This window comes from Pogona vitticeps, chromosome 3, assembly GCF_051106095.1.
Source record: "Pogona vitticeps strain Pit_001003342236 chromosome 3, PviZW2.1, whole genome shotgun sequence".
Lineage (NCBI taxonomy): Eukaryota > Metazoa > Chordata > Lepidosauria > Squamata > Agamidae > Pogona > Pogona vitticeps.
Genome location: NC_135785.1, coordinates 19,373,640 through 19,395,964, shown reverse-complemented (window position 1 = coordinate 19,395,964; position 22,325 = coordinate 19,373,640). Strand labels below are relative to the sequence as shown.

General features: G+C 41.1%; 1 protein-coding gene across 1 annotated transcript in view; it reads right to left on the bottom strand.

Moving 5' to 3' along the window:
* Window positions 1-279: 279 nt before the first annotated feature.
* SERPINI2 (serpin family I member 2) overlaps window positions 280-22,325 on the bottom strand; it is a 63,811-nt gene continuing 41,765 nt past the window's right edge. Inside the window, exons 8-9 of the mRNA XM_078389686.1 lie at window positions 16,680-16,769; window positions 280-5,236 (exon numbers count right to left, since the gene is read on the bottom strand). Coding sequence (XP_078245812.1) covers window positions 5,160-5,236; window positions 16,680-16,769 — 167 coding nt within the window. The 3' untranslated portion in view covers window positions 280-5,159. The remainder of the gene's footprint in view (window positions 5,237-16,679; window positions 16,770-22,325) is intronic.

The following is a 22,325-nucleotide window of genomic DNA, read 5'->3' as shown; positions in this document are numbered from 1 at the left end:
GAGATGCCAGTCACATCACATATTTTGTGTTTTTCCTTCCAGGAATTTTTCCAGCAACCAGGGTGTGCTGGAATTCCATCTGTGTCTCAAATCTGAGGCTTAAGCTTTCTAGTCAGAACATCTCTAAAGTGCCATCCTCAAGATGGCTAAAGGTTTCTCTAGTGAACAGCCCCGCCCTCACCTGTCTGCCACAGCTGAACAGTGGAGAAGAGCCAATGAGAGGATGGAAGGCGGAGCCAAGGGGGGAGGGGGCTGGATATAAAGGCTGGTGTATGGAGTATGAGGAGAGATTCTGTAGTGAGAGACAGTGTGAAACTTAAAAGTGAACTAAGAGTGAGTTAGAGATCTGTAGGAACGCTGAATGGAACAAAGAGTTAATAGAGTTTTAAAGTTACAGTAGAATTGATTCAAATACAAGTGATTAGCAATCTGTGATTTACCTATTGAACATTAATCCTATATTAACTTCCCTGACCTAATAAAAGACTTGAGTTTTAAAAGCACATGTTTCCATGATTAAATGGTATTAAAGCAGTAATACCTGGTGGCAGCGAAGAAAGAAAAAGAGTGAGAACCTTGTGAAGGCCTGGGGGAATAGGGGCTTCAGAGCAGATTGCCACAGTTTCATATACAACCATGTCAAGATGATGATCTTTTGATTCTCTATTTGCCTTATGGGTGATCTGTGGAAGGGGATTCGTACTACTTGGTGTGGATGAAGTTAACAGTGGGTGGGATGACAGCCCAGAGTGGTTGGATTCACTGTTTTCTCTCTTAAAGCTAACTCCTTCTTCCTCCTAATTCGATGGGCTAGCTAGCAGAAAGGACAGAAATCACTATAGTCCAATGTAAGCTGATTGCCATCAGAGTCCCTTTGACAATGGTTAGATACCCAATGTGGTGTAATGGATAGAGTGATGGACAGCTCTCAGGAGAATTGGGTTCAAATTCCTGCTCAGCCATGGAAACTCACAATAGAGGTTTAGAACTTGTAAAAAAACCACTCCTTAAATATGCCACGTACCTTGAAACCAGAAAGGTCACCGTTAAGTTGGTTCAAACTTATGGCACCTAAATACACACAGCAGCTTGATGCTAAGCCAGTGCCCACTGGAAAGAAGTAGCTATTCTGGAGACCAGGTCCATAACTAGAAATGTGAGCACATAGCACTCCTTCCCACCCATTCTGTGTTAAAGCATGGGCATGGGTCTCTATCAAGAAAAAAACGAGTAGCAGAATTGTCATGCTCCCCAAAAGAAAAAGAAAGCTTCTCATTCTCCCTGCCATCCTTGTTCTAGCCCTGCTGGAGACTGACATTATAGAAAAAAAAAGAAAACACTGTATTAATTAAGAAGGAAACCCATTTGGGATTAGTGCAAGAAGAAAAAGATTTCTAAAAGCAGGGGAATACAAAACAGGAGGTGGCTTCAGAGGGAAAAGGAGGAAGGAAGGCTAAGAAAACCCATCTGAGCATAGATCAGAACAAGAGGAGAAACACACCGATCTGTCTATCTGCCTAATACCCACCCTCCTAAGTTCAGATTGGTTGCTACCTGCATTGGTGCACTTGTCCATCAGAAATTAAGCCAAAGCCACATGAAAATTAGGCTGAGGTTGCTTACATCTGTGGCTGAGCAGCAAGTTGTTCTCTTTAAGCTGTGTGGCTTACTATTGGCACATTATCTGCTATTTGCACCTCTACTAGAGAACTTACTATTCAGCATTTTATAAAATAAGTCCCTTGTATTTTGCATGCCCAGCGAGGTTCAGGACTCCATATCCTTCCTTTAATGGAAAACATATTGCAAAATGCCTCTGATTATCTTTGATTCCACATATACCAGAATTCAGCTTTCTACGTGCCTTCTACGTGCTGAAGAAACTGCATTTTGGATAAGTACAGACTATGAGTGAGATGTGTATATATTTCAATAAAGAGAATATATCAGAAATATGTTTTGCTCGTTAGCATCCTCCAGAGAAAGAAGCTTTCCATAATGAAAGTGAGCTTAAAAAAAAAAATTTAATGGAAATGGCTTGTGGTGGTTACTGCTGTTGCAGTGTTGAGGATCTCAGAGACGTATTTGGGATTTTTATGTACACATAAAATCATCAGGAAAGTGCACAGAACTGCAGACGAGGCACTGTTGGTGCATTCACGGTGTCCGTTTTATTGCTGCAGATGACTCTTTAGCAGATAATGTGCAAAAAATGCTGACAATCACGACTTGCTGGTCTGTTCACAGGAGGTGTGGGGGGGGGGGAGGACCCTTCCATTGTTCAGCAACTGCCATCTTTGGCTTCCCAAAGATAAGAGAGGCCGCGGAGTGGCACGGCGGTGCATTTCAGGAAATCAAACCCTACTGGGGAAGTCGTGCTTGTTTCACCCATAAGCCTTGTGACAATCTGAGAGAGCAAATCATGCACAGTTTGGATTGTACTGTTTCTGATTCCACTGTTTTAACAAACTGCCAGCAATAAGGGGGAAGCATTGCTTTAAATACAATTCATTACGCTGACTACTTACCCTGCCCCACTATATGTTCAGTCAATGGTGGAGACGGAGCGCATGTGCGCACGCCTCGATCATTGTTGGTCCCTGAGAGGCTAAAATATGAACATTGTACAATGCAATTAGCAGTCAAAGCAATTCCATCTGATTTATTAGACACTAGAGCAGTTTAGCTTTAGCACAGGGAACAAAAAGTTTATTGAAAGATGGTAGCAATATGATCCCCTTATAGGGTACTTACATAGATAGAGAAAAGAGAAAGATGGCATACAGGCTGGCAATAACAAACTTGTGCCACCTAAGAGGCTAGTAGATGTTACTTGGCATGAGCTTTAATAGATTACAGTCTGTGTCTTCAAACCCATGGAATGCAGCCTCAAAACAAGTTGTTTACAAAAACACAGGGGCGAGAGGAAGTGGAGTAGAGGTGCAAATCATCCAGTATATGAAGGTTCTTAATAGCAGCCATCAAGAGTTTTTCAATGGTCCTTGGGAAATATAACAGTGATTTTGAGAGCCTTTCAGGTTATTTGTCAGTGAGAGATATACCCAAGCATAGAAGTACTTGTTAGAGAACAACAGGGTAAGGAATGTCCTATTTTAAAAAGAGCATAAAGGAATGTCCTGTTTTTAAAAGAACTTGTTGCATCACTTATTACTTCTTGGCTGTTGCATGGCTGTTATAGGTATGCCACCCACACAAATAATTCATTTAATTGCATGGTATTGCCTTGTAATTACTAACAGAGCAGAAAAACAATGATCAATATTCTCTGGTAGCCCCTAGTGACAACTTTTGATATTTGCAAAATACAATGGACAGAACTGAAGAATATTTCCATCAGCACTTAGAATTCATAAGAAAATGGCATAAAACTTGAGGCATTTTTATCAAAATAATTCTTACAATGCCCTAAAATGTTCTTTCAAAGTACCCACTGAAAAGGAATTAGATGTTATTCATTAGAGTAATTTAGGCACTACTCATTACACCTTTGAAGGAACTCTGTAATTACTAACTATAATACTCATTTCCCAAAATGCAACTAGTTACAGGTCAGTATGTAACTTGTAACTTTGAAGCTCTGATAGTGTCCCATCTGCTTATATCTGGCATCAACACTTACAGGGGTGAATGCAGAGGATGAAAGGCCCTAGAAGACCCTGTGCTGGAAGGAAAAGTACAAGTAACTGGAACCACTATCGCTTGCATTACCCCTAATAGCTTGGAGTTCCACTCCAGCATATGCTACATTGGTGCCCAGAGACACCTTGCAGAAATGAGGATTGACATAATGGTTGCTGGAGATGCTTCTTTCATTCATTGTTTCGGCACTGGGCTAAACACCAACACTCACTAAAGCAGCTATCAAATCTCAATTCTTTTTACCACCCATCTTCCAGATGGCACCTTGGGCAATAAAAAAAAAATCATTCCTGGAGCTGCTCTTAATTTGTATTGACCAGTAACAACTCTCTATAGAGCATGATCAATTTAGAAGATGGAATGTGGCAATCAAAATATAGAGGGAAAACAGTTAAGATCTCTCAAATTCAGATACCAAGATCCTTTGTTTGTCTGATAAAGAAACGGGAAAAGCATCGTCTTGTTAAAATCCTTCTTGTTTCTTTGTTTTACACCAGTGGATTGTGTTTTTGTTATTTTATTCCATTTGCTCACAAAGCCTAGCGGCCCGTAGAATGAAGAAATAACTGTCAAAGCACAATCAAAGACAGAAAGCGAGCAGTTTGAACATTTCCATGAGAGCTTCACTCAGAAATGTATCAAAATTGCCTCTCTCATCTGATTCCAGAAAAGCAAGAAATTGTCTGAAGTCCTGTCTTTAGCCTAAGCCCAACTTTCCATTCATTCCTCTCTGATAAACAAAGCCCCTACCGTCGTGAATCTATGCTGGCTTGGTACAGGCATGAACATGCCTCTAAGAATCTCAGTAGGATGGTTTGTTTACCGGGAAGAAATAGAGAGGAAATTACAACTTGGCTTATGAGGCAAATAGGAGTTCAGCCATTGTATGCAGTTACTTCTTAATATATGTACCTTTCTTTTTCTTCTCAGCAACATGTTAGAATTACCAGGAGTTATAGACCTCATCTACAATACACAGAATCATATAGAGAAAGGATAGAAGGGAAAAAAACTATACAACGTACAGTGGTGCCTCATTTAACGATTGCCCTGCATTATGACGAATCCGCTTTACGACGATCTTTTTGCAATCGCAATTGTGATGGTTTAAATGGGGGAATTTAGCTTAGCGATGATCAGTTCCCTGCTTTGGGACGATCAAAAACAGCTGATAGTCGGGTTTTCAAAATGGCGGCCAGGTGTATAAAATGGCTCCCGGCTGTGCTTAGAGACGGATTCCTTGCTATACAGGCAGCGAAAATGGCCCCTGTATGGAGGATCTTTGTTGGACTGTGAGTTTTTACCCCAATGGAACACACTGAACGGGTTTCAATGCGTTTCAATTGGGTTTTTAATTTCGCTTTACGATGGTTTCGCTAAACGGCGATTTTCCTGGAATGGATTATCGTTGTTAAGCAAGGCACCACTGTATATATATATCAGACGATCTAAGGATAGTTGAAAAAAAAAACGTAGCCCTATTGTGATCTTTAGTATTCTTAAAGGGAGTCTGTATCGTGTCCCTTTTCCAGCTGAGTGTCAGGATCGGCCAGCTTCCCCATCAATATAATGGACCCTAAAAACAAGAAGAAAAACAAAAGAAAGGTGGTGATAGAATGTCGATTTCAAAACACTGTAACAATTATTAATAAGTATTTATCACTTTTCTTATGAGTTTGTTGTTCTGTGAGTTGTTTTATTATTTTCCCCCTCCAACCAGGAAATAAACCCCCAAGACCAAATGATGGGGTGAAATAGGCCAACAACTTTATTATTATACAGTGGTGCCTCGCTTAGCGAACGCACCGTATAACGACGAATCCGTATAGCGATCCCCTTTTTCGGGATCGCTATACGGAGCACCCAATCGCCGCACTCGCATTGCGACGATTGGGGAGTCCGGCGGCCATTTTGGAGCCACGTTCGGCTGCTCCAAAATGGGCGCCGGGTGACCCGAAATGGCCCCACGCGGTGTTGTCGCACCCTCCCCTCGCTTGCCGAGGGCTCGAAAACACAGCGCGGGGCCATTTCGGGTCCGTTTTGAAGCCGCAAAACAGCTGTTTTGCGGCTTCAAAACGGCCGCGGACGACCCGAAATGGCCCCGCGCGGCGTTTTCGCGCCCTCCCCTCGCTTGCCGAGGGCGCGAAAATGGCTGCTCGGGGCCAGGAAACTTCTCTAAGTGGGAAGTTTAGGGCCAATTTGGAACGCATTAAATGAATGGCTTTTTACTTCCCGCTTAGCGAAGATTTCACATAGCGAAGGTTAATCCGGAACGGATTAACCTCGCTATGCGGGGCACCACTGTAATTTAACTCCCTTACCTTGTCATAAGCAAAGAGTGGCTTTCCGATGTGGTGTAATGGATGGAGTGATGGTCTACAACTGTGGACCGTTACTCTATCCACCGAGTGGGTTTGAAACTCCACTCAGCCAATGGAAACTCACTGGGGGCAGTGGAACTGGTAAAACCACTTCTTAAATATCTCACTTACCTTGAAAGCCCTATTAGGGTCGGTTCTGACTTGACAGGGAACTGCCCAATCACCTCTTGTGAGTGGTCAGTTTGGGATAGGCAGAAGCTTCCTGGTCACCTTTTGTTCACCAATCAGGTGAAAGAAGTCAAATATTTCTATCTGGCCCTAAAGCAACTAGATTGAATCTCCCTAGATCCACAAGGCAGGAAAGCTCAGCAGCAAGCAAGAAGGCTAGGATTGCATAGGGGGCAGCATCTCTCACACCCTCAGTGCCAGTCACATGCTGATAGACATACCTTGACTACTCCACAATTCCACATCCTCCTGAAAGGCAGCAGGACTCTGCCCTCCAAGCCAAGCCACTCTTTGGCCTAGAGGACCACATTGTTGAAACCATCCCACATTATTATCTGTGTTTCACAACCAGGTAGCAACTAAGTGTGCCACTAGCCTAAGACTGCATACCTGGCAAGTCCAGAGCTGTGTCTAGGTTGTGTATAGGTGATCTCCTTCTCCATTTCGGTAGCATGCACAGGGTAAGGTTCCCCTTGGCAAATTGTCCAGTTGTGTCTGACTCTAGGGGGTGGTGCTCATCCCTGTTTCCAAGCCGTAGAGCCAGTGTTTTGTCCGAAGACAGTTTCCGTGGTCACATGGCCAGCACAACTAGACACAGAACACCGTTACCTTCCCACCGAGGTGGTACCTATTTATCTACTCACATTTTACATGCTTTCAAACTGCTAGGTTGGCAGAAGCTGGGACAAGCGACGGGAGCTCCCTCCGTCGCGTGGATTCAATCTTATGACTGCTGGTCTTCTGACCTTGCAACACAAAGGCTTCTGCGGTTTAACCCACAGCGCCACCACGTCACACAATGCACAGGGTAAGGAGCACTAACCCTGTATTGTTTATTCGCATGTTGCTAGCTGTCATCCAGCTGGAACTGACTTATAGTGATCCTAATAGGGCTTCCAAGGTACGTAAAATGTTTAAGGAATTGTTTTACCAGTTCCACTCCCCCAGTAGGTTTTTAGAACTGAGTGGGGGGATTCAAACCCTGGTCTCCAGAGTTCTAGTCCATCATTCTATCTGCTACGCCACAGTAATTACTGGAACAATGGCTTATTATAACTAAATGAAAAGTCGAATGACCTGTAACTGAAATAATGGAATGTGGCTGACTGAGAATTCTGAGAAATAAAATGAGACGGTATTAACAGGGAAATATTAATGAATATCAATACTGTAAATAAAGAAAATACAAGGACACCATTCAAATGATGAATAGTGAGTAGTCAGTGCATGTAACTGTTCACAACAGCAGAATGAATAACTGTTTCCAGCATTCAAAAACATCTAATTTCAGTTCAACAGCACAATATTACAATTTCTCTCCCTGCTACCTCCACTTTTGGAGATGTCCCTTTCAATAAGAAACCATGCACATACACACACACCTTCTCCTAGCAACAGAAAGAACTTTTCTTTCTAACTAAATTCTAGTATTTCACCCTACTGTTATCTCTCAGTTTGTTTACTATCAATGAGTCTTTCAAAATTTTTCTTTGATCCCTTGAAATATTTCTTTTCTTTTTTTTTGCTCAGCTATGTCTCCTTCAGACTTTCACCATCTGCTAAGTTATTCATCTGCTCCCCAGTAGCCACCACCCTCCTCCTGCCCTCTGCTCTTATCTGGATAGGCATTTATAGACTTCTTACACATATATTCTTCATCCACTCACCCTGTTCCCATATCCTTTGAATTCTGTTGATTCCTTTGTGTTTGGATTGCAATTCTTTGCTACCTGTGTATAGTACTCTGCTTTTGTAACATAGTCTTCCTTTCAGTCCCTATATGTGTCCTTTCCTTGTTTTTCAGGTCTCGTTGAGCTTTTTGTACACATCTGTTCTTTTTTTTCTGTCTTCCACCTTTTTTTGTTGTTGGGATTGTTTGTAATTGTGTCTTCAGAATTTCAATTCTAACAAAATCCTACCCATCTTCTTTTCTTGTTAGGATCTCTCCTTGGGACCTTACTTATCATTAATCTAACTTTATTAAAATTTAGTTTCCTAAAATCTAGAATACACATGTCCCTACTTATAATTTTGCTTCCTTCAAAATCAAATACAGTATAACTTGGTCACTTTCCACCAGAGTTCCTCTTAATGCCACTTCATTAACTAAGTCATCCTTATTAGTTAGAATCAAGTCAAAGGCAAGTAATCCTTTAGTTTCTTTATCCACTTTTTACAGCAGAAAATTAACAGCAACACAAGCTATGGATTTCTCGGACTATGTTTGGCAGTATTTTCTTCCCAGTACATATCAGGGTAATTGAAGTTTCCCATTACTACTACACTCTTTGAAATCCTTACAATTTTATCATAAATGGAATTTAGGGTTATGACATATGATAATGAAACCATGTCACATTCCTTATAACACAGCTAATTATGTCAAACAAATGTCTTGGCCTATCTTACATTCCTGCGACATCCTTCTCGGTGTTAATCAATTCTTATGCATGCCAGAATAAGAATTCATATCCTAAAATATTTTTTTAGAAATACGCTTATATCCAGGATGATGACGACTCCAATAATTTTTAGCACTTAGAGCTCATTAAGAGGCCTCAATAGATTCAAGGTCTCTGTCTCTTACTTTTCAGTTCCCTTCAGCTTCAGCTAAAGAACCCAAACTGAACATGAAGCAAGTAAAATATTCAGCCACACATGAGGGAGAGCACTCTAACCCAATCCTCTTCCACCTCCAGGGTTTCATCATCCTGATTCCATAGGGGATGGTGAGTCTGAACCAGAGAGTTTCCACTATCAATAGGAGACTTCCCAGGTGAATTGGAACCCAAATTATCCAGGGTTTCTTTTAATGTGGAGATCCCCCATATTTCATTGGTAGCTTTCCTCTTATTTCTCTCCATGTGTTCAGAGTAATGACACCAAAAATGAAGGACAGCAGAGCTAGAGGGAGGTGAGTGTGCCCTAATATGAACACCAGAGTAGGACTCTGATCTCAAAAGACATTTCAGCATTCTCACAGCAGATTCGACAAATAGGTCTAGGAGCAGGTCTTGCCCTAGGATAACACAGCTCCTCACTACTAGGAGACGGGCACTTTCCCTGGCACCTTTGGTCAGTTTTGCAGCATTGATCAGGTGGGTAGTTTGGTCAGACCTGCTGTGCTCTACTTGTAAATAGCCAACTGCCAACTGGGGATTATGCAAGCAGTAGAGGATTATACACACCAAAAAAGAGTACTTTCGGGGAAGCTGGACTAGTCCAAATGCTCAACAATGACATTAGCAAAGAGTTCAGTTTCTCTAATAAAGTGATCCCTCGTCATCCCTCGAGAGCCATTATAGCATTAAGGTTTGTTCCAATATATTTCTGACTGGAGCTCTTAAATGGTACAGCTGTCCCTGTGGGCATTATTTTTCCTACACACTTGGGAATATATTTATAGATCCCTTCATTCGGAAAGAAGATGCTTTTTCTCACATGCTGACTGTATGTTTCCTGAGTATAACGCTCAAACAGTGAAGGTCATCTTATTGTTGTGATTTAGTACAGAGGCTTTTGTTGCTGACATTTTGATCTCTGAGGGGAAGCTTTCATCTACCATAGAGATGCAGTGTTCTGAACAGTACAGGGTCTTGTCACACCTTGGAGACTTAGTGAATTTATTGGGGCATAAGCCTTTGCAGTTCTTGGAAAACCTGTCAATGTAACCATCATTCACGTCTATACTCCAACTACAGATGCTGAAGGAGATGAAACTGAAAGCCTTATGTAGATCAAATAGACACCAAACAAAGCCATACTTATAATCTATAGATAACTGGAATTCAAAAGCATAAAACAAAGCAGAACCAAATGTTGTTGTGAAATGTGAGCTAAGGGTCAGAAATGAAGTAGGAGAAATATACACAGAGGTCTGTGAAGCTAACAGCATGTTTATTGCAAATGCATGATTCAAGCAACCAATCGGACAACTGTACACATGACACTAGCTGATGGCCAATATAAATCAAATAGAATGCATGAATGGAAGCAGGAAATAGAAAAGCTGTTTTCTCTTTGCCAAAACAAGACTGGGAGCAGAATGTGGTACTGATCATGAACTGTCAATATCAAACACTAGAAACATAAAATCATAGAATAGTGAAGTTGGGAGGGGCCTATAAGGCCATCAAGTCCAACCCCCTGCTCGATGCAGGAATACAAATCAAAGGATATCTGCCAGGTATTTGTCTAAGTTTCTCGCAAATGCCTCTAGTGCTGGAGCACTCACCCTCTCTTGATTCTACTGTCTTACTGCTCTAACAGGAAGTTTTTTTCTGATATTCCATTGAAATCTGGCTTCCTGTAACTTGAGAATAAAGCTGAAGAAGAGCATGACAAGAATCATAGTCCTAAAATATAATTTAAACAACATTTCTTATCAATTTAAAGTCCACATAAAGAACAGATTTGCAGAAGGACACAAACTACCAGTTCAGCAGTTCATGCCGCTTCATCCTTCAGACAAACAGATGTTCAGTGATTCCCAGCCCCGCCTGCTCTAGTGAGTGCCCATTCAGAGGCAGCACCCCAGATTCCCTGTCCCGCCTCCTCTGGGCATTGCCTCTGAATGGGTGCCTGCCTGAGGCGTCAGGACTGGAAGGTACCAAAACCTGTTTGTCCTTTGGGGGAACCAGTACATATCACACAAATTGGCAGTTCATACCCATCTCTAAATACTAAACCAATTGACCACAAACCAGAACAATTATAGATTGAAACTAGAGATATTATAAGGGAAGAACATAAAATTGCAATTCCTGTAGTCAAAATAAAAAGTCATAGGTACGTAAGAGAAGTAGGGTCAGAATCATGAATGCGGCCTTTCATTAACTGTCATGTAGAAACAAAAAGATCTATTGCCAATGCAAAGAAATAGAACAGCAAAACAGAAAATACAATAATTCTCTTCCACAAGATCGAAGGAATCAAAGAGAAATTTAAGCCTATACAAGGAAGGCTGAAAGACCAACAGGGAAGTATGCTATCTGACTAAGATAAAACAAAGAAAAGATGGAAAAGTATACTGATGACCTGCACAGAAGACATAAAAGGATGACAGAGTTCTTTGAACAGAACTCCTATGATGAAGAACCTGCAATTCTGTCAGAGTTTTCCCCATTAATATATATTCAGGAGTAAATATACATGATTAACATATTCTACAAACATACCTGCTGTGGCCTACATGCCTAGAATTAACGTCTGGAGCCTCCTGGCCATTGATCTTCTTATCATTGCTATCTACTTATGAATTCACTATGAGAATGAAGGTCATCGTCGTTTAGTCATGTCCGACTCTTCGTGACCCCATGGACCAGCGCACGCCATGCTCTCCTATCTTCCCCTGCCTCCTGGAGTTGTGTCAAATTCATGTTGGTTGCTTCAATGACACTGTCCAACCATCTCATCCTCTGTCGTCCCCTTCTCCTCTCGCCTTCACACTTTCCTAACATCAAGGTCTTTTCCAGGGAAAAGAGAATGAAGGTAACCCCCCCCCAAAAAAATGGTAGAGCGTCGTTTGAGTGCTTTGATTCCCCTCCCTTCAAGCCATTGAATGGATTGAGCCCCAAAGGAAGAGGCCAAGCAACCAGGCACACAGAGGCTTTCCTAAACCTCACCAAAGACAAGAAAAGTTACTTATAAAGAATACAGCTCTAGATTACTGTGTTGTTTGTGCTGGCTGCAAAATAATGGAAGTCATTATCGAAGAGAGTAACTTTCAGCATTTCTCAAATGCATCCAGCACTCTTGCCTCGAAACTGCATCGTCAAACAAACTATGAAAAGATGCCTACTATTTGTGGAGGATATTTCAGTCTCTTTTTTTTGTTTTTTGTTTTTACAGCACCAATCCACCCATGCATAGCAGGAGAGCCATGATGATTTTGGAGAAATTTGACACTCATGATCTATTGGGAGATAGACACAGTCTTAATTCCCAAGATTCCATTTCTGTTACTTTAAGGTTATCAAAGCCTGTCTACCATTTTTACATATTATCCCCAATTTCAATGCAGAAGTTACTGTAACAAAAACACTGATTGTGCAATTGCTAAAAATAACAGTAATCTCCTTTCTTTATTATAGACACTATTATTTCCCAAAAAATGTGCTGCCACTCATCTGTAATTCTCAATTTAAAGCAGCAGGTTGGATTTTAGCAGCCAGCATAAAACAGTAGTACAGATTTTTCCCTTTACTAACTACAAATTGTTAAATTTTATGGAGCCTATTATTTTAAAAAAGATCTTCCATATTTTCTCCTATGGATATATGTGAGTGATAATCATAGAGCTGTAGTTATCGTATTTTTCTGTATATAAGATGCTACTTTTTCCTAAAATCATTACACTAAAAATTGTGGGGCGTCTTTTACACAGAACTAAGCTGACAGCACAGAAAGAACAAAATCGTTTGTACCTTGCCTCTGTAAACAGGCTTCCTTCAATCACAAGGCTTAGCTTCCTACAGTCAGGAGACTTAGCTTCCTCCAGTCATGAGCTTTATGCAACTGACATCAGCTGATGCTGAACAAACCAATTGGAACACACCTCGTTGGAGGTGGAGCCTGTAAGCAGTGCTCAGATTCAACAGGGAGTTGTAATGTCCGAGTGTTCTGAGACCAGAGGCTGAATACTCAAAGCTTAATTTCTGGGTTAGAAAGGGGCGTGTCTTAAAAACAGGAGTGTCTTATAAATGGAAAATATGGTATCTTATTTTTCTTCTCTCTCCTTCTCTCTGTCTTTCTTTTTCTTTTCACAGAATACCTATAGAAGCCTGAGAGAAAGGTCTCTCGCTGATGATCTTAACTCTTGAGCAGGCTCAAAAAGGGAGATGTGGTCCTTAAGATATTTTGGTCCCAAGCTCTATGTATGTATTCACCCCATCTTTCTACCATAATTCACACCCAAACACATTAAAGGATGTACTTTTGATAAGACTGATATGACCCCAGCCTTATATCATTGCAGCAGATATTCAATAACTTTCAGGTATGTGAAATGTACAAACTTTCATCATCCATCAGTATACAAGAATATGCATGGAATTGGGGTGGTGGGGTATTTGTTGACTTCATGAGATTTTTTTTAATTGAGGGTTAACAACAGAGTTAGGGTTAGGATTAGACTTGTGGTTTTATCTTGAGCCCATTTTAATTCCAAATGGAACCACTGTTTAGCAGCAGTTTTGAGCCTGTTGTCCCTCGGTATAAAAAGGTAAAGGTAAAGGTTCCCCTTGACAATTTTTGTCCAGTCGTGTTCGACTCTAGGGGGCGGTGCTCATCCCCATTTCAAAGCCATAGAGCCAGCGTTTTTGTCCGAAGACAATCTTCTGTGGTCACATGGCCAGTGCGACTTAGACACGGAATGCTGTTACCTTCCCACCGAGGTGGTCCCTATTTATCTACTTGCATTTGCATGCTTTCGAACCACTAGGTTGGCGGGAGCTGGGACAAGCGACGGGAGCTCACTCCATCGCGTGGATTCGATCTTACGACTTTGGTCTTCTGACCCTGCAGCGCAGGCTTCTGCGGTTTAGCCCGCAGCGCCACCACGTCCCTCCTGGGTATAAAAGGTGTCTCCTTAAGGGGAGATAAGAAAGGGGCCTTGGGCTGGCCAAGTGGCACATACATAGTCTCCAAGGGTTTGTCACTCCTGGTGGAAAGGTGGTGGTGATACAAGGGAGCACTTCGGTTCCCCCCCCCCCCATTTCATTGGATCCATTCCCAGTCCTTGGCCAGGGAGCTGCTGTTGTAATCAATATAGCTGTGGCCTTTTCCCTCCAAAAATGGTGTTTGTTTTCGTCACAGGGTTTGCCCAGAAAGCCCAGGACTGCTCAGCTTTAAGCCTACAATGAGGTACTGTTTGCACAGCTGGTTGTGACCCTGACATGCAAGCAGGCACCTTGTTAATTAGCCTCAATTAGTTGGCTGAAATGTCCATGATTACACTACTACAAGAGAACAAAAACAAGTAGGTTGCTGAGAGAGAGAAAAAAAAAACACCTAGATAGACTCATCAAGTGTGGGTAGATTGGTTGGTATTATATAAAAAGTTGCCGTGTATTCATATGACCCACAGGTGGCCTTTGAAGATCCAGTAATTTGCTCTAACCCTTCGATAATTTAGTCTCATGGCAAACCACTAGCTTAGCAAATGCAGACTCCTGTTAGTCAAAATAATGATGCTTATTCTCATGGTGAAAGTTTGCCAGATTCTGATTTGTAAAAGTTTTATTTTGCCTCCCCAGCAAAAACAATAGAAGTTTCCGTTATAAACATTTTGATTAGATATCAAGGCCCAGTAAGTTACTTATACCAGCAAAAGCTAGTTGTTTACAGTTGAAGGGAAATGTAAACATCTGAAAGAAATATAGGAAGGCAAGAAACACATGCATATAACTCCACAGGCTATCACACACACACACAAGGTTCCAACAACACTGACGCCAGGGAGTGTCAGACATCGTGTTGCTGCAGCAGCAGCAACAGCAGCTAGTGAGGATAAAATGAATTTTCTTCCAAAGATTCAAACTGGTTGGGCTGGGTGAGCACTTAGAATAATTTTTTAGGTCTGTCATTTTAATACATTTAAAGACTAAAGTTATAATGCTTGTTACTTTTAAATGATGTGTTTTAGAGATGTATTCTCTGCTTTTTTCATTGGGCTTTTTCAGGTTATAAACACCTGCATTTTTAGAATGTAATTAAAGATTTTCGATTAAATTCTGACCAGTATTTGCCGGGAACTTAAGTTTAGTTTTCATATATTTGTAAGCATTTCTGCCTATAGTTTTTCCATAGTTGGAAGACTTCTGGATGTTTTCAACAATTGTGAAGTATTTTTGTTCATGGATGCAATATATAATAAAGCTTGTAGAATTAAGCTGCTGTTGTCTGGAATCACTGCAGCAATGAAAAGATGGATAAATGCTAGCTGTGATAAATGCAAGCTTCTGTTTTTTCCCCTCTAGAGGTCTGTAAAGTTCTATAGGACTCTTAGGAGGATGTTCAGGCTTCAGATTCCCTGGCCTGACACCCTGCAAGTTAAAAATGGGGTACAAGGGAACCAGCAGAGGAAGGGAAAGTAAATAAAAGTAAGATTTAAAATGTTGGAAATGAATGGGTTCAGCTTCCCCTTGAAAAGGTACATGTGTGAACATGGGGAAGAGTAAAGAGGACTTTTTCTGATTTTCTAGATCGTCCTCTAATTGCTCTGACCCCTGCTGACCTTCTTTCAACATTAGATTCTTATTCTTAGGGTTCCTGGTGTGGCTTCTGTCCTTGTCACACCTCTGTCTTGTCCCTCCAAGGAAGAGATAGCATGGCTTTGTTCTTTGGAGATGAAGGGAACAGTTATGGTTCCTGACATCTCTAATTTAGCTAGAACTAGGACTTCTATCACAAGCTTTCTTATTTCCTTAGAAAAAAGTATGGATATGATTTCTTTACCAAGGCGGGAGAGCTGTGTGCTCTGGTGTCAAGTGTGCTCACAGTCTCAAAGGACTGAATCCACAAGTTAGTGTTGCTTCAGTACCACTGCATGAGTACTCTCCAACCGAAGAAGGGAGAACTATGAAATTATTTGATTGACACATACTTAGACAAGGTCTGGGAACCAAAAATACCCATTGTCTAACTGTCAAAAAGAGCAGTAATTCCTCTTCTGTATTGCAGCTACTCTTACTTCCCGAAAATGAACAGCCACTTATCCTAATCCTCAATTTAAAGCAGCAGGTTAATTTAAACACTTTGATTTGAGCACAGATAACAAAAACAGTAAAGCAGGTATAAAAAGTAGCTCCTACAGGTAACAGATACTGTATAGTAATAGCTGTAATAGTCACTGCCTTCCTGCTTGTTGTGACTACAGTGGAATCATTTCCTGAAACAGACATGTTGCCACATGAACCAGGGCAGATACTCCTGCTGAGGGACTCTTAAAACGCTGCATGCAGACCTAAATAACAGTTCTAATCACATGAGGGAGAAGTACAACATTATTCTTGGCTGGCTTTGTCTTGTCCTTGGCATCTGCCTAGTCGCTCTCTGTGTATTGGGAACCAACCGTTTTAGTGGGGACCCTGTTGTTATTGTATACTACAAAGGTTATAAATAACTTGGGAAGCCTATGGAAGTATAGCAAAAGTATAGCCATCATAGTTGACTCTTTTCTGAAGAACATTTGGCCCACATTTGATATGTGGAGAGTATGGACTGAAATCCTCATTTGGCCCCATTAGCTGAGGGTATAGTCCACAATCCTTTGCACTGTCACATAAACTCTAGCTTCTTCTCACACCCATCAGCCAGCCTCATTTCGGCCCTTCCTCTGCTTGTCGCACATACAAACTTAATCCAACAACATTATTTTAATCCAAATTAAAAAATACTGCTCATTTCTAGGAAGCGGTATCTTCCGCCCCCCATCTCCTCCCTTAATAAACATATTACTTCTCCACTCACCCGTAAGGTTGTGTTTCAGCATAAACAGGAATGGCCGGTTAGCCACAAACCGCTTGTTGGACAGGCTCATGATTGCTGCCACATGCATGCCTGCAATATGTCATCAGAAAAACAAACAAGTCATTGCCAGCAACAGAGAAGAGGTTGTATGTACCTCAGTGACAGAGCATTTGCTTTGCATATGGAAGTATCTGGTTTAGCCCCATGGATCTCCAATGAAAAGAGTCAGGAAGTAGATCAAGGGTATGCTATGTAGGTCTGTGAACCACATGCCCCTCCCCAGGAGACCCTCTGCACCCCCCATCTCCACACATCACAAAATTATTTTTTAAAGCAGCTTAAAAAGCCCCCTTGTGCTTTTCAAGAGGTGTGGAAGTCAGTGGGGCCCAGCACTCCTGTCCCCTATCCACATTTTTTATTTTTAATGTTCTGGGCCGCTGGAGGGAACCAGGGAGCTTCTTCAGCAAAGAAGCAACCCACTGATTTATTATTATTATTATTATTATTATTATTATTATTATTATTATTATTATTATTATTATTATTATTATTATTATTATTATTATTATTATTATTATTATTATTATTTTGATTTATATCCCGCCCATCTGGTCTGGTCGACCACTCTTTGCGTAAGAAGTATTTTGGGAAGAAGTGGGCTTGCAAAAGCAGGTGTGGGCACAGGTGGTTCTGTGTAGCTACCTGACCTCTGGACATTTATTTATTTACGTATTTATTTAGTCTCATGTATAAGCCACCTTTCTCCCCATAAGAGGACTTAAGGTGGCTCGCACAGTTAAAACAAGTGAAATTGAAACACAGTAAATCACACGTTAAAAAAACAATCACCATAATCAAAATATTTGAAATGATTGAAAGCATTATATTTAAAAACAAACTAGAAAAGCTAAAAAACAGCATCCAAGGACTCGATTTAAAAGCTACATGTTACAGTTAAAATCCTGCCTGAAAAGGTATGTCTTCTTCGCCTGTTGGTGGAATGAGAAAAGGGAGGGGCCAAATTAACCTCCTGAGGGAGACTACTCCACAGTCTTGGAGCGGCCACAGAGAAGGCCCTATCCTGTGTCCCCATTGAGCATATCTGCAGTGGCAGTGAGACATAGAGGAGGGCCTCTTCTGAGGATCTTAAGAGCCAAGGAGGCTCATAGGGGGAGATACAGTCCTTCAGATAGCCTGGACCCCACCTGTATAGGGCTTTATAGATACTGAAGAGCACTTTGAATTGGGCCCAGAAACAGACTGGCAGCCGGTGCAGTTGCTGCACAGGGGCATTATACGCCCTCTATAACTAGCCCCAACCAGCGGTCTGGTTGCTGCATTTTGAACCAGCTGAAATTTCCCAACCGTCTTCAGAGATACGGGAACAGGAAAGACTTCTTCTTCAGAACGTTTTTTCCCAATAAACATGGAAAACATTTTCCATGTCATGAAGAATCGGACACAACTTAACGACTAAACAACAGCAACATTGGAACCTATTTCAGAATAAGTATGCATAGTTTGTACTGCCTGGTTGCAATCCTATAGATACTTATCGACAAGTACAGCTCTCTCAACAGAGTGAGATAAACACCTGAATCAACACAGTTAGGACTGCATTGTTAAAATACCAAGTCATTGCAAGATCAATTTGGTTTTCTGTACATTAATGTTCACCCTAATGTTGCATATTTTGAGAGAACACATCCCTTTAAATGAGAGATGCTAATAGCATGCATCAAAAATGATAAAGTTGAGGGAATGGAGATGTTACAAGGGAAGTACTCAAAAGGACACAAATGTTTGGCCATAACTGGAGTTTTCACAAGGAAACATAAAGGAAACGGATTTTGTTAACCTTGCATTGAGAGGGTGTGAGAGCAATATGTGTCAGCCAGAATGGTATAGCGGCTAGAGTGTGAGAGTAAGACTCAGGAAACCAAAGTTGAAATCCCTGCTTGGCCATCATGCCAGCAATCTTGTTCCAGTCAGTGCCACTCAACTTAACCTTGTTGATCTTGCTGTTGTGTGACGTCAAGTCAGAACTGACTTATAGCAACCCTAACATGGCTTTAAAGGTAAATGAGATATTTAAAGGAATGGTTTTACCAGGTCCATTTTCCCAGTGACCTTCCATGGCTGAGTGGTGATTCAAATCCAGGTCTACTGAGTCCTAGTCTATCACTTTATCCACTATATCACACTGGATATTTTAACCTACTTCAGTGGAAAACAAAACAGAACAAAAAGGTCAAGTTACGAGATTCTGGCTGAAAATCAGGAAAAACATCCAAACTGTTAGAGCAGTATGACAATGGAACCAATTACCTTGGGACGTGGTGACTGCTCCAGTACTGGAGGCATTCAAGAGAAAATTGAACAACCATCTGTGAGATCTACTTTGATTTGGATTTCTGTACTGAGCAGGGGGTTGGACTCACTCACCTTACAGGCCCATTCCAACTCCATTATTCTATGATTCTATAAAACGTGTTGTACCTTAAAGGCAAACAGGTCTAACTTGGCATCCCTTGCATCTGATAAAGTGCTGTGAAATTCACAGTAGTTATTGTCAAGCAAAATCTTGTCTGTCTTTGAGCTAAACAAAACTCTTTGCCGCATTTGCTGGAACTCGCTGACCTGTCTAGCCCCTAGGAATAGCTCGTGGACTGTTGTAAGAATAAAAATTCAGAGAAGAATCAAAGACCAAATCAAAGCTTCGTGGGGTGGCAAACATGTCTTCAAAAGATGGAGTGCATCACAAGAAAACAATAGCACAGGTTTGCATACAGCTTAAATAGAAAAAAAACCACATTACTTCTCAGCGTAGCAGGGGAACTGGTAATATCACCTGCATTCCAGGGTCAGTCTGCTATACAGAAACCAATTTGAAATTTCAAGGCCCTTATTCTATCATTGTACGGTTCTTTATCTTTATCCTAGTCTTGAACAGCTTTTCAAAAAGAGGACTGATTTATGGCAGTCCTTCAAACAGAGGACTGTAAAGGCTACATAGCCACCTTGCACAATAGTGTTGTCCATGAACTAAAAGAGAAATGGAGTAGCTCCAGGAATTGGGAAGAAGGGCGAGTGAGTTGATTTTCGAGTTATGAACCCAAGTGAGCTGTGAATTTTTATGCTTCCCATAGAGTTTTATGGAGCTATGGCTCTATATTTTATAGTAAGGGTCATTTTGAAGCAAGTTGCATTTCTCAAACAGTGAGGTGACTAGGAAGAAAACGAGAGCTTGAAGTGTCTAAAGGTATATTCCTGTGGCTTGAATGAGGAATGTTTTTCAAGTGTGAAAGTTCTGTTGGTGGCTTTGTACATCACACAGCAGCCAAGACCTTGGTAAACTACAGCAGGCAGAATTCCTGAATGCCTCAGATTATAACACAATTCTCCTTCCTGTTGTGTTTATGCTCTCAAACCAGCTGCAGTGTAAGTCTTTTAAGAGTTGGTTCATGCACAGACTTTGCTTAATTTCGACAGCTGATTACGGTACACTTGACATGTGGCAGTTGAATGAGGAGGTTGCTCCCTGGAAAGCATTATACAAAATTATATGAAAATGCATCTATCTATTTATTTAAGACTCAGCACAAAAGAGAAACAGAGAGGGAAAAGGGGGGAAATGGCAAACACAGAGCAAAAGCAGACCAACTTCTGCCTATGGCATAATCTCTGTGGTAACCCATTCGAATACGCAGCTCATCACGCTATGATACTGTCGTCAGATGAAACATCTTCTGTGTTTAGAGTAATAGTATATGTATTACTTCCCCTGTGTACAGTTTTCCAAAAAGTAGAAGAGAATGACAGCATATGGAAAAACAGATGCTCAAGAGATAAGCAATTAATGCATGGGGAAGACTCTTTTCCAGAATGCTTTCTATGCCATAATAAATGTCTAATTGAGATCTCTGGCATACGGCCAGTCCACAGTAAATTACTCCAGTATAAACCTAAGCCAAACAAAGAATAATTCTACAAAGGGGATAATGGTGGCCATATTGAAGACAAATAAGAAAGAATAAAGTGCCATATGGAAGTTGCTAAAACTGTTTGGGAAGCTTTCCTCCATCCCATCAGTTTATGGAAGATTCCAGTAGCAAAAAATATTTTATAATCTGCTTTACCTAGCTTCCACATAACAGCTGTACACGTTTCATGGCCCTCACGTTGACGGTGATATAATAAGATGGTTGAGTTTGTCACAGATTAGCAGTACCACCTTCTACTCTTTCTTAACAAAGAAGATTTCCAGTATTAGATCAAACCAGTATGCACCGTCATTTGAACATCCAAAATACGATGCCAAAAAGAAATAGGCAATAAATTGTGCTAAATGCCTTTCAGTTTTTTAGATCACCTGCAATACCAAAAAAACTCAGAGCATGTGGAAATTGAGTTGCAACCAACTATCACCACTTTTAGTTACAGATCATCAAAAGCAATTGAGCCATTACTGGCCGATTCTTATACACCATCACATTATTTTATAATACTCTTTTTCTCTTTAGGGATTTAGTAAAAGCTATCAAGGATAATAGCCTGCTAGAGACGCATTGAACTGGAGAAGCCGAAACCTCAAGATATGGCTCTCCGTTTTGAAACTCGTTTGAAGGACATGTTTGTGGCGATATTCTCTTTTAACAATAGTTATTACCTTCCCTGCAGGCATTTCTGAAACTGAAAGTTTTAAACAGCCCACATAAACCCAGAATATGCTTAAGAAGAGTGATGGACATATAAAAATGCACGTGCATAAAAGAAAAAAAAAACATGATGTTGGTGGCTTGCAAAATTTCACTAAAATGAAAATGATTCATATACTCAGTTTTTTGTTGATACCTTTGGTAAGTGCTGGTCCTAATTTGCAACACAAATTTATAAACTGCAGCACTTCTAGTGCCACTTGTATATAATGATGCAATTTACAAACTCCTGCAAAGCAAGCACATCCGGAAAGTAGGAATCCAGGAAACCTTAAGCTATTTGTCTGTAGTACCTCTAAACTTCTGTGGGCTGGATTTTTCAAAAAACCAATAAATCAGTTTATGGTTTGTTGAATTCCGGTTTGTTGTAATGTGATAACTAGAGATAGGGGTATTCATATACAAATATCCCTGTGCAGCTGGACTTAATGAGGATCTGACCCCCAGGACTGGACCATCCACTCATATATTTGCCAGCAGTGGTGGCCCTTCTCATCCTTCCGGTCACATCCAGAATGCTGCTATCTTCCCACTCGGCTGGACACTTGGCAGCTATGCAGGGAGACTCATCCTCCCTCCCCCTGCCTAGCTGACCGGGAACAGAGTGGGGCTCTAGGGCGTAATTGGAAGGATGAGCGGCCCGAGGGCCCAGACTCTCATTAAATCCAGCTATGCGGAGATATCTGTACAGTATTCATATATGAATAGTCCCATATCTAGTGATAACCCACCCATGAGGATAAAGCACAGTTTGTCAGCTTCATTCAAAGCAGGGAAAAGTTATTTTTTCAGATTATATCTTTCACAATATCCAGGTTGGATGGAAGATTCTGAGAGCTGTAATCTGGAAAGGTAAGTTTTCCCAGCAATGCCCCACCAGCTTTTCCAACCACTATTGTCTTTGCAAGTGAGTCTTTCCATGGGATGT